The 13,383-nt window shown below is 36.8% G+C and overlaps 1 protein-coding gene across 4 annotated transcripts in view; it reads left to right on the forward strand.

The window, feature by feature from the left end:
- The first annotated feature begins 2,950 nt into the window (after positions 1–2,950).
- The window catches only part of CXADR (CXADR cell adhesion molecule), a 72,297-nt gene continuing 61,864 nt past the window's right edge, over positions 2,951–13,383 (forward strand). For 2 of the 4 annotated variants that reach the window (XM_007421147.4, XM_007421146.4), the window contains exon 1: positions 3,036–3,211. In XM_007421147.4, the coding sequence (XP_007421209.1) occupies positions 3,163–3,211 (49 nt within the window). In that variant the 5' untranslated portion in view covers positions 3,036–3,162. Of the gene's footprint in view, positions 3,212–13,383 lie in introns of all 4 variants that reach the window. The other 2 variants (XM_088144594.1, XM_088144593.1) reach the window with 2 other exon arrangements.

Below are 13,383 nucleotides of genomic sequence, written 5' to 3' on the forward strand. Positions count from 1 at the left end.
TAGCGACGCTTTCAGTTCCTCTTTTCCTCGCTAGCTGCCGCAGGTGGAGTTCGCGTGGTCTGGCTGCGAGCTTCCCCGAAGCCCCGTGCTGACCGAACCTGACATAGTAATGAAAATGTCATCTTTTTAGATTCCAGTGTTTAAGCAGATCTTGAATGCATAGCACACCAATAATTAAGGTAAAAAATAAATTTGTTTATCTTTTTAAAAATCTGCAATATGAACAAAACTTCCCACAAAGAAAGATGAATGGCCTGCTTAAAAACAAAGTTAATATGCCCAGGAGAGTAGCCATTTTAGTCTGCTGCAGCAAAATAATAACAATAATAATATAATAAAGAGTAGCAGGTGTATTAGAAATGAGGGTCATACAGTGGTTAACATATTACAACCAAGGAAATGCAGATTCAAGTTTATCCTTAATCATGAAGCTCACAGCTTTGCTTTAATTCAGTTGAACCTAGTTAGTGGGACAATTGGAGCAGTGTTATTTATGCATGCTGTCTTGAACTACTGAGGGGAGATAGGACGTTAATCTAAATAATAAATGAATACTTCTACCTGGTTAAAACTTACACCACTATACATTTGCTAGTTATGGAAGTTATTAATGTGGTCTATATTATTGTAAGGTTCACGGCTACCCAGAAAACTTGAAATCAATCAGCAGCACAAAATAAAAGACTTCAAGCAGAGACTTCTCTAAACAGCGCATAATTTGGCCAAGCAAAAATCTGGGTGCTCACACCATGCACCAAGAGAGAGCAGGGTGGCACACCCTTGGAGACAAAACCACAGCCTTTTATAGTATTTTTAAAAGGGCAGAACTTATTACCATTATAATGAAGATGAGTTTTACAACCAGTCAAAGAAACTTAAGCAGAATACATTATTTCCCGCCCTTGTTTGCTTACATTAACTCTATTCCCCGCCCTTGTTTGCTTACATAATTTAAAGGAGTTCCCCCTAACTCTTATACCTTGTCAGTCCCTGCAGATTCTTGTTCTGGGTCCTCCCTCCTCTTATCAGGCCTCAGACTTAGTCTCTTCGGGAGGGGTTTTCCCTATTATCTGAGTTAGCTCGTCTGTGGTTATTTGCCTCCTCTTGCAATTTCGCTAAGTGCTGTTAGTATTAAAGCTTGGCTATAGAGAACTCTGTGCATGCTCTAAAGCTATGAAGTTAACATTGCCAATTTAGATATTGCTTCATTGCCACTTTAGATATTGATCCCTTCATTATCTAAGTAGTTAGATAATTAAATACATAAATCTGAACTATGAGCTGTTTAGTAACTAGGAGTGATCATATGTCTAATTTGGCAAACCTTAAATGCTTTTTTGTAATTTACAAGGCTTTTGTTTTGAAGAACAGATCTCTGAAATCAGTGCTAAATACATAAATAAAATCTAAATATATAAGTAAATCCTTAAGCTGTTTTGTCTATTTTAGAAGTGAAGCTAAACAAACTGTTAAACACAGTGGATTCCTTTGTAAGCGGTAAACAGTACTTTCAATTGTATTTTCCAAGAAAAAAAAATAACATGAATCTACTGCTTCCCTTGTAATTTTATCCTGAAACGGTTACTCAGATTTCAGGGGGGGAAATGCAGGTTTATTTATGGTAACCAATGATTTCAAAAGATTGTACAGTGCATTAGCATATTCATTTCAGCAGAATAAGAGACATCCTGGTTCTCATCATCACACACAAGAAATTACTGTCAGATTTTTACCGAGAAAGTGCTACACCTTCTTAGGTGACACTGATTCCTACACAAGTCAGAAAAAAAACTTGGCTTTGTAATACAGGGACAGGATTAAAGAGAAACAGTCTCAGCCCTGCCAAGTGGTTAAGAAACACAATAGTAATGATTGGCATTTTTCTATAAAATACTCCTCATTAATATATTCAACAGTTATCTGCATACTCAACTGTAATAAAATTATTTCAATAGCCAAGTTCAGTGTCTCTTCTGGAATACTGTGGTTTCTAAATACAGGAAAAGATATGCCAGTTGGTCAGGGAATTGTAAGCTGCTTAGAATTGGTTCCAGTTAGAACAGCCTATAAGGCTTGCAGTAAGTAAGTAAATAAATAAATGGTTTTCTATAAATAAATATTTCTGGGCTTGAAGCTAGGTAAACATATTCATCACTTACATTTCGCAGCTGTATTTGGGCAAATTGTTGTAGCTGACCTACTCACAGGATTTTCAGAAGACCCAGACAGGAAAGAGATAAAAAGTCCCTCTGAGTATGTTTTAAGTTCTTCCAAGACCTGCTGCATGCACGTCATCACAGTTCTGGATTGGAGTTCTCATTAAAAACTAAACTCTAGGTATAATATCAATTTTGTGCAGTTTGTTAGTGGAGTTCTATATGTTTTATGCATTCTGACATATTTTAAGGGGTACATTCTTTCTTGTTAGAGCTCTTTTATTCCAACGGCCTGTATTTTGTGATAGGACTTTCTCTTTCCTGAGAAGTGTGGTAAGTGCACGTAATTTGTGCACAGGTTAGTCTTAGACCCGGAGTACAACCATAGTCACCTGTGGTTGGGTAAGTAAAGGGTGAAACATCTTAACATGACTAGTATTAGCTATGGGCTACGTGCAAAGGTGATTATGATATGGAGGCATTTCTGTCCTTTGTACAGTACTGTAAAGCGTAACTGCAAACTCTCAAATACATAGGCAAAATTCCTTTTCATGATTGTGTGGTGAATTAAAAAGGGTCCAGGGAGAAGTGGTCAGATCCTCATAAACTTTCCGAAAGCCTCCTGCACTTGAAGCTATTGTTTATGGAATTGTGCGTGTGCGAGAGAGAAAAGCCAGCTTGTGGGAGGTATAAGACAAGCGAGGGCGCTTTTTGCCTGTTGCAATATTCCGAAGCCTGAATTGCTGGGAGTTTCTGTCCCGGGGTGGGTGAGCAAATAAGTGAAGGCGAGAGGTCAGCGCCTTTCTCCCGGCGTTGGGCTGCCCTTGCGCGTCGGCAGCTCCAGCGGAGCACGCGGCAGGGCTGTGGCCGGGCGGAAGTGACGGCCGTTTCACCTGCTGGGCTGCGAGGGGACAGAGGAGGGCGGCGCGAGGCAGCGAGTGTCCGTTGGGAATTCGCTCGGGAGTCGCTCTTTTTTCTCTGGCCGCCGGCGACTGCTCTCCCCGCCATGGCATCGCTGCTGCCGCTCTTGTGGGTTGTAACGTTTCTCTGTGCAGGTAAGGGTGGAGGTCAGCGAGGAACGGGAGGAGACCCCCCTTTTTCCGCAACCCCCGCTCGCCCAGCTTCCCAAGCGCTTCTTTCGCCGAGGTGTCCCCGGGAGATGGGAAAACAAAGGGTCCGAGTTAAGGGACGGGAGGTTGGATGGGTCGCTTTGCCAAATGACTCTGTAGACTCTTCATTGTTGGGGCTTTTCGGGAGCAATCGCTCAGTTGTGAAAGGGCTCCGAAGAGGGGCGTGGGGGAAGAGAGCGAGAGAAAAGAAACGCGTCTTTCTGCCTGCTACCGCGTCTTTTTGCCTCTCGGTGGTTCTCCGCGTAGGTTCGTTTAAAAAGACACAAAACAGTATGTCGGCCTCTTTCTTTTGGTGAGATCTTTCCCCGATGGGGGTGGGGCGAGCGGGAGGTATCGGGATTTCACTCTCTGATGATTCACCGGAGGCATTGTTGTGAGCGCTGGGTTCGCGTAACTGCTATCCTTACCAACGCCCAGTAGCAAAGTCCTTCGCTCTTTAAAGTAGTGAGCCAGGCGAAGAACTCAATTTAAACAAAGATGTAAAAATAAAGCACATTTTTAAGAGGGGCATAATTTTACATTTCTTCATTAAAAAAAAAAAATTAAAAACGTTTCACAAGCTTGAACAACCCAAATGATCGCTACTCCATAAATCCCTATAGTATGGGGCAGGTGCTGGCACAATGATTCCAAATAGGATGCTGCCTTTATGGATTTTTGCTAATAGTGCTGGAAAGGCTTCCAAAACTAGGTGGAGGAAGCACAAGCTTTCCCAGCATGCTCTTTCTGATCAGAACGTGGCCTTGTTTTGCTTCAATTCAACAAGGCTTCACTACCTTTGTAGAAATACAAAAGTAGAAGGTATGTTTAAGGGTACCAATAGCTGCCCAATTTAGGACTCATCCTTAGCTTCTTTTGAAAATAAATAAGTTTCTTAGCTACTTTGAATAAAGATGGAGGAGTTATTAGAACTAGATAAACATCACCCATTACAGACCAACCTGTATAGAACTTAGGACTTGTGATTGACAAGTACAGGACTGCAGAGTTACAGTGAGTTCAGTCTTTGTCTAAAACTTGAGTTTAATTTAACTCAGGTCGCTAAAGATGCATCCACACAAAACTTTCATAATCTATGATTTTACAAATATCTTTGTAAATGCCTTCCAGAAAAACCTGTTAGACCAAATAATTGTATAATGCTTTTTAACTCTCAGTCTGGAAGTATTTTTCCTGCAATATATGTTCTAAATGGGTATAATTATTTTAGAAAGAAAAATCATGCTGCAGACTCTACATTCAGATCTTTATGGTTCGACAAACTTACCTTTACCTGCCATTTTAGAGGGACATTGGGAGGCATAAAATTAAAGTGGTACCATAAATTAAAATTTTTATGTTAATTCTAATACGTTGGCTTGTAATGACTAGAAGTACTGGTAGAACAAGGAAGATGACAGTTGCTTAGATATTATGCTGTATCATAAAAGTTTTATCTAGCTAGTATTAAGCTTAAGGTATACAAATGTTTTTGTTATGATATATCCTCAGGTGTACTCCAACACATGTTTATTTTTTTATTAAATTTAAATGCTGCCCAACTCCCAGCTATTCTGGGTGGTCTACAAAATATAAAACAAACAAAAAAAACATTTAAAATATATGGATCTTATTTATGAAGGATTCTCTTCACAAAGTTGAGCGATAATAAGGTTTATATCATTTAATGCTGGGAAACTGCTGCCCTTGCCTTATAATAATTTCCTCTTCTCAAAAAGTTGCTATTAAACTGCACACAGTTAGAATTCAATTTATCCAACACCTGTGAGGTTAAAAGTTAGAGAAAATAATAGCTTTTCAGCAGTTTTTAGCTCTTTGTTTCCTGTCCAGATATCTTATGCCACTGTTGATGTCATAGTTTTGCAACATTACTCATAGGATAAAAATTCTTTTTGGTCATCAAACAGTATTTTGTTTAAAATGCATGGAACTAAAAACAAAAACCACAAATTGGAAACTAACAGTGGTAGGCATGATGATGATGATGATGATAATTGTTTAATTTGGCTTTAATTTTTTCAGTATGTATATCATGTTCACTTTAAATGCAAACTACTAAAATAGGGAATTCAAGTAAAGATTTTTTTCTCAGATGTTAATGAAATAATTATAATTCACAAAAAGTATGCCAAAAAATACCAAATATTAAAATACAAAATTTTGCCTTGTAACAGTAACTGTAAAATAATTCTGAACCCTCTGTAGAACATGGGCAGACAACTTTGGCAGCATAATTTTGTGGCGGAATCTCATATATATAGGTGGGTCCTGTAGAAATGGTCCTCACGATCTCCCGTTTGCTTTCCACCCAGTCGCAAATTTGTGAAACTGAAAAATCTGTAAATGTGCACTTTTGGAGGACTCTTTTTCAAACTTGTAATCATGCTTGTGAAGAAATTGCCTGTTTTAATAACTTCAGGATGGAGATATAAATATCTGGTTAACAGGGATCACTTTTTAAACCCAATCTAAGTTAGAGTTTCAAAAATATTCTTTATTTTAGACTCTATTTGACCTTTGGCTGCTGCACAAAATTTAAGTTCCAGTGATGGAACAGAGACAGAAAATGGTATAATGAATAAGTGGAGTAAAAGAGAACAAAAAATGTAAAAATAAGCAAAATCATAGATATAATAAGGTCAGGTGAAGAAAATCTAAATGAGACATATGTGCAGGAGGGAAGGACAGAAGAACGATGGTTAGAGACGTGACACTGTAATAACTACAACATAGAAGCAGTAGTATTCTTTCTGTATCATGAAGTTTAATGGTGCAAATAATTATCTTAAACATAGGTTGACAGTAAACAGATTATTTTTCTCATTCTATACCGATTTAATAGCTAATTCTGTAGCTAGAATAGAACAGTGAGATCAGATGTGCCAAAACAAAAATGCCAGAGAAGAGGGTGATTTCCTCTCCTGTCCTGTGGCAGGCATAGAGAGATTTAAGGAGGAAAAGATTCTTATTTGTCACAGACCTATTCAGAAGGTAGGGGGAAAAAATGACACTGAGGGAGATATGGTAGCATGTGGGAGGGGAGATACTGGCATCAGGACTACATATTATTTGCCAAAATCGCTATACCTCCCATTGTAATTTCAGAATCATTTACCAACAACAGTTGAATCTCATGGAAGAATAATCTCATCCCCCTGTTATAGCTACTGTATAAAGGAAGGAGAAGGAATGAAAAAGTTTGGTTCTGATTTTCTCTGCTGTTCTATTCTGGTATTGAGGTTTTTCCTCAAAAAGTGCAGCCCCGACAAAAAAATTACCTATTCCTTTAGTAAAGATTTATAAAATGAGCAAGCAGTGAAGAAAATTTATGAAGTTTCATATCCTCCTCTTAGTACTAGAACTTGATCGTCCAATGAAACTAATAGCCAGGAGCTTTAAGACAGTCATACATTATTAGTGCATCTTCAGATAGCACTTACATAATTTATAAAGTGTAGTGCTTCAAAAGATTATCACATAAATGTTTGGATAAAAAGTGTATCACTGGCTACTGAATATGATACTTAGGTGTAGCCACCACTTTTTGAAGTGGCTGTGTTTGTTGCTGAGAGCAAACAGAAGATTATTGTCCTGTATCTTTTCTGTGATATTATGGAGGATTCCTAGTTTGCTCATGGGAAAAATGGGATTGTTAGACTAATACAGTAAAATCTGAACTTTTTTTGTTCCTTTAAAATTGCCCATTCCTGGGGTTGGAGACGTTTTCATCATTGGTCTTGGATTAAGTTAGCACTTCCTCATTCAAGACTGGTCTGCAATTTGGGGGTCCTTGTGGACTTACAGCTACTGCTCAAAACAGGTGGGAGCTGTGTCCAGGAAGGCCTTTGAACAGGTTTATTTTGTGCACCTATTGAGCCCTTTCCTTGACCAGGAGGTCCTACAGATAGTTACGTCCTGGTTACTTCACAATTGGATTATTGCAGTGCTTTCTACATGAAGTTGCCCTCGACCATCCAGAAGCTACAGTTGGTACAAAATGCAGTAGCACAAGCAGTAATAGGTGCTTCTTGGTATGCCCATGTGCCACCATTGCAACATGAGCTGCATTGACTGCCAGTCAGTTTCTGGGTGCAGTTCAAGGTGCTGGTCATTACCTATAAATGAGGTGCAGTTCAAGGTTCTAAGATCATTAGCCTTTTCATGGCATAGGGCCTGGAACCTACCTCTAATTGTTTCTGCCTGCCAGGTATGTTCTGGTAGAATGGGGGTGGTCCAGATCCTTCCATTAAATGTCATATTATGGGACCTAGGAAGCGTGCCTTCTCTGATATGGCCTTCCCCTCTGGAACAGCATCCCCCCAGAGATACCTGGGGTTCTGCTTTGGTCTCAGACCTGGGATTAATGAGTTGCGGGTCCCTTGTTGTGATTCTCTTATTATGATGGTTGTTTTAGTCTGGGCTGCCTATGTTGTATGTTTTTAACTGTTTTTATTGTTTTGGGATTTTTTAAGTCACCCTGAGATTACCAGAATGGCTATAACAAATTTTAAAGATAATAATTTAAAATAATTGTAATAATGATAATAAAGGAAGAAAGGCTGTGTTGTATGTTTGTTGAATTATTGAAGCAGCTTCAGGAACATTTGTGAAAAATACTAATAATGGTAGTGTAGAAAGACTTCATATTGCTATTTCAGTGCAACTTCTGGGTCTAACACAAAGGAGATAGCAAACAACAGTGTTACCTACCCATGATAGAGTCATGCATCTTCCTTCTACTGCTATCTTAAAACAGCTACCCTTTGTTTAGTAACTTCCTCGATTAGTGACCATTCACAGAATGGTACTAAATGGTAATAAAAATTAATTTTCTGACCAATGTGCGCATTTTCAACCAAATTTCATGTACCTGAGAACAAAAGCCTTCAGTGTGAAACTGAAGATCTGGTCAGTTTCAGGCAGAAGCACAAGCTGGCAGGAGGGTTCTATAGAACTAATTAAGGTCACAGAGCCAAGCTTGTTAACTTACAGTTAGCATTTTTTAGATAAGCACTGTGCTGTGGAGAAAAGCAGCTCAGGAAGAGATAGCTTGTATAAGGGAGCAAAAAAAGGGGGGAAAACGGGTCAGGCACAGGGCACTATATGAGAGAACTTTATCTGAATGAGGTGGCAGTAACCAGTGATCTTCGCAGTGTTTCTCTCCCTCCATCATGAGTTCACTTAGTGATCATTCGCTTTACAACCAAGTCGTTGGAACAAAATGCAGTCATTAAATGAGAGGGTGTGTTCTCCAAAATATTGTTTTGTGGTTTATACCATGGTATATTAGGGCATAATGCACATCCACATACAAATAATAAAGCATTGTAAAAATCTGTAATTTTATTATATTTGTCCTACTATAGTCATCATACTTGATTATACTATTTTGAATAAAATGTAAATTATAGTTAATGAAATTCAGCCAACAGATATTAATATATTAGTTACTAGTTTGAATATACTTCACTCTTTGAATCCTTTTTCTCAAAACTCTTTTATAGAGCATCATAAAAACATAACAATAATAGAAAATAATGATGTTCCAGAACTGAGAGAAAAGTCAGTATTTAGAAAGATGACAGAGCCTGGAATACTTCAAATTGCACACATCAGTCACATTCTGAAAATGTTAAGATCAAACAAAAGGCGTTAAAAAAAAAAATTGATACATGGCTGATAAAAGGAAAAGTGATGTGCTGATGAAGGTGCATTGAATCTGTTTCTTACAGACTCTTCTGTTACTTCTCAATCTAATTAATCTGTTTCTTACTTTTAACCTAGGCATTAACTTCAGGTTGTGTCATCCACAGTAAAATAGAGCAGCTGTTTTTCATGATTGTTTTTTAAAGTACCTGGGATTAGGTTTAAGTTTATCTCATCAGCTAAATCGATCTAATATTCAGGGCTTGTTATGGCTGACTTTGTTAAAATTACTCTTTTTCTCCTCAATTGAAATAGAAATGTTTAATCTTCTTGAAGTAAAAAAAAAAGAAAACATAACTGGTATCCAGAATCAAAACCAAGTATGGTGTTTACAACAGAGTGTATACATCTTTAGTCTGGGACATGCAATCTGCAGCAGAGCTTCTTGCATTTTAAATTTATTTCTCTGTTTTAATGTTAATATTAACTTTGAGCATAATTTCTGCTTAACCCAATTGTCCATCCAGACTTTGTTTTTAACTTTAATACATTTCCAATTAGGAAATAATGAAAGAAACCTTTGCAAATGAACATAATTTGCCTTTAGAAAATTCCTATCTGTGTTTTGCAGAAATCACTGAAAAAAGAAAGATCTGGTAGCATACCCTGTTGTGGAATAAAATAAAAAATATATATTTTGCCTTCTGGTTGGTTGTTTTTATAGATTGATTTTTATGATTTCATGTAACCATTTTATTCCTTTTCACCTTTCTTTCAGGTATATGATTGTAACTATATATATATTTTTTTACTCTCTTCACTAAAATTTAAACCATTTTGTATCATGCAGACGTTTTTTGTTTTCCATCCAGTATGACTGTTACTTCCCAAAGTTTATTTAATACTTGTTCTACAGTATTGCTTAGCAGAAGCATCAGTAGGGGAATATATGTATTACAATATGCTAACTCCAGGAAATGCCACAACATTGATGCTGCCAACAATACATTTGATTTGTTCAGTTGCCTGCTCATCACTGATCTCCTTAATGCCCATATTTGATGTTTTACTGGTTTCACAAACAACAATCTGTAAGAACTAGTTCCCTGACAGATTGAGATAACACTAATTGGTGATTTACTTTACAGACCTAGATGTCCATAGTAATATTGTAGCAAAGGATAGAATTATCTTGTTTCTATTTCAGTATGTAACATTAATTTTAAATTAATGGGTTTTGTAAAATATATATTGGATCCAAATTTGTTAAATATTATGTGCCATCAAGTGTCAACTCGTCCCATCAAGTGTCAACAAATATTATGTGCCATCAATTGTCAACTCCTAGCGACCACATAGATAGATTTTCTCCATGACTATCTGTGCCTAACCTGGGCTTTCAGGTTTTCCAATGATGCACTCATCCTCATTGTAACTGAGTCCCTCCACGTTGTTGCCAGTTGTCCTCTTTTTCTCTTTCTTTCCACCTTTCCCAACGTTAGAGCTTTCTCTAGAGAGCTAGGTCTTCATGTAATGTGTCCAAAGTAGGATAATTTGAACCTGGTCATTTGTGCCTTGAGTGAGAACTCTTGAGTTGATTTGTTTGATAATGTATTTGTTTGTTTTCTTGACTGTCCATGATATTCTCAGGGATCCTCTCCAACATCAGCATTCAAAAGCATCAATATTCTTCCTATCCTGCTTCAAAATCCATGTTAAATACATTTTTCATAGTATAGAAACCACCAATTATTATAATCAGTTGTTTGTTGCTATTACCAAGCTTTTTGGCCATGCAGTTTTCTAAAGTAGTTTTTTTTTTCTTTCCAGCAATATGATTATAAATGTTCCATGAATTTGATAAGAGTCTCTGTAGACCAGAATCATCACTGTTATTGCTAGAATACCTATACAGTAAACTTTTAGTTTGAGAATAGAAATTTTAATTTGTTTAGCAAATATGGTGAATACATTCCTCCTCTAAAAAAAAGAAAGATTATTGTAAAATATTTGGCTTTTAAAGCTTTAAAGTTTGTAAAATGTTTTTTGTTCTTGAATAACCCTAATCCTTATAATTGTGCATAGTTAAAATGCCTCCATTTAAACTCCAAAATTCTTATGTGAAAAAGTTATTTTAAAGATACAAATGAATGTGTATCAAATACAGTAAATAGTGTTTACTACAGTATAATTAACATTAAATAAATGTCAGAGAAAATACCAGCATCATACACAATTCTGTTTAGGTTCTACCAAGTTTAGAGTTCCATCTAGATGGGTACCATATAAGACTGCAGCTTAAAAGTTGCATTTTAAACTATAGTTACTGCATTAATGTAAGACTGAAAATGTTGAACGTACTGGTATATTGAAGAAAACAGTCAATCTGGTAACTGAACAAAAAAGGAAGACATTTGCTGGAAAATACTCTTTGCAGCAATATCATACTTATATGAAAATAGGTATATGGTCCCCTGAAAGTATATAGTTGCTACCTTTGTAGCAAAAAAGGTTTAAGAATTTCATAGCTATTCATTATTTTCACCACCTTTTTATTTTTAAATCCACACTTCTTTATTTTTCCATTTGTTTTTAATTTTCTTTATAATATTTATTTAACCTGGTAACATCCATCACAAAATCTGTTAAGAATGAATACTGAAGGATTTTCATTCTGATTTGTGTATACTGAATGTGAATCAGTTATGCTTGCATTAAAATTCAAACCAAACATTTTCCCTCCACCTCTTCATTTTAATAACTGAAATATCCTCAACTGTTATCCAGTTTTATGTTTCACTTTACATTACTTTAAATTATTATATTACTGTTGACATTAGGATTAAATTATTTCACTTTATGTTCTTCTAAGATTATAGGTATGAATTTAAATGTAATTTTATTTTCTTTACTTTTTTTTTGGACTAATATTTTGATGCAAGACTTTCATCTGTGGATAAAACTGGAAACTCAGAGTCATAGTTTATAATTACTTCTAAACTGGGAAATTTATGCTTAACAGTTTTAGAACTTACCAGAAAATTGAGCCACAGTCTGACAATGTATTCCCAAGCTGTGGAGTCCTTGGGGTTCTCTGAGCTTGGTTGTTTTCTTGCAAACATTTCATTACCCAGCTAGGTAGCATCTTCAGTGCTAGAATAGAATGGGGTTTGCTCTCTGTTTATATATTCTGGCATGCCCTGCCAGTGTTGGGGGGGGGGGTTGTTTTGTTCTATTTTTTCCTCTGGTAGTTCCTTGATTAAGGTATTGTTTACTGCTTGTATGTCTGGTGGTAATCTTGATGTTAATCTCTGCTTATCTGGGTGATGATTGTTGGTAAGATCTTCTGGTCTTTTGTTTTCCTTTCTTTTGTCTCTCTTGAATAGTGTGTAGATATTGTTTATGTGCCTGTTGATGGCTGCCTTGTCTGAATACCAAGCTTCCAAGAATTCCCTTGCATTTTTGGATTTAGCTTGGTCTAAGATGCTGACAGTTTCCCAGTTGAAACTATGGTTAAGTCTGTCCATGTGTTGTGAGATTAAGGAGTTTTCATCATGTCTTCTGACTGCTAGTTGGTGTTCATGGATGCACTCTGCAAGCCTTCTGCCTGTCTGTCCTACATAGTGGTTGTTACAGTCCTTACACTGTATGTTGTAGATGACTCCTGTTTTTCCTTCTTGGACTACTGTGTCTTTTGGTTTGCTTAAGATGTTTTGGAGGTCTTTAAAGGACAGACAGGCAGGAGGCTTGCAGAGCGCATCCATGAACACCAACTAGCAGTCAGAAGATATGATGAAAACTCCTTAAACTGATATTTATAATTCCCATGTAACTATCCAATCTGAACAGATGTGTAGAAAGTAAAGAGAACATACATGCTGGGTTTATCCTTGATCAGAATTTCAGTATGGAGTCCTGTTTCTTCTACCATTGAATATATAAGTTCTGAGTGCTTAATGTATACTTTATTTGGCAACCTGTTGGACACATTGGGCCTTAGATACTCTTTTTCTTGCCCTGAAGTTTTCTTCACTAATTAATCTGTTGCTAGGTAGTTGGGGGAAAGTTGCTGCTTCCTTTTTGCATGTTATAGTTTGTACTGTGAAGAATTAAGTATTTGGAATTTCATATGGTAGTTATGCTCTAGTCTTGATCTGGACTGAAGCCTGGTCTAGATCTCACCATTCCAGTCTACGGGTGTTCAACCTAAACCCTTACAGGACCTTCCCTGTATGTTTATTTCTTTTATTTCTTTTATTGGATTTCTCCGCCGCCCATCTCACCCACAATAGGGGACTCTGGGCAACTTACAAAAAACATTAAAACTATAAATACATCTAAAACACATAAAACATCCAAAATTTAAAACAATACTAAAGAAAGGAAGATCCAAGCAGATGGCAAATCAAACTGCGGAGAGCTGGCCACTACGGGGCTAGCCATCCCCCTGC

This window comes from Python bivittatus, unplaced genomic scaffold (assembly GCF_059951505.1).
Source record: "Python bivittatus isolate LINGU-HERP-01145 unplaced genomic scaffold, Pbiv_v1 ctg000350_np1212, whole genome shotgun sequence".
Classification (NCBI taxonomy): domain Eukaryota; kingdom Metazoa; phylum Chordata; class Lepidosauria; order Squamata; family Pythonidae; genus Python; species Python bivittatus.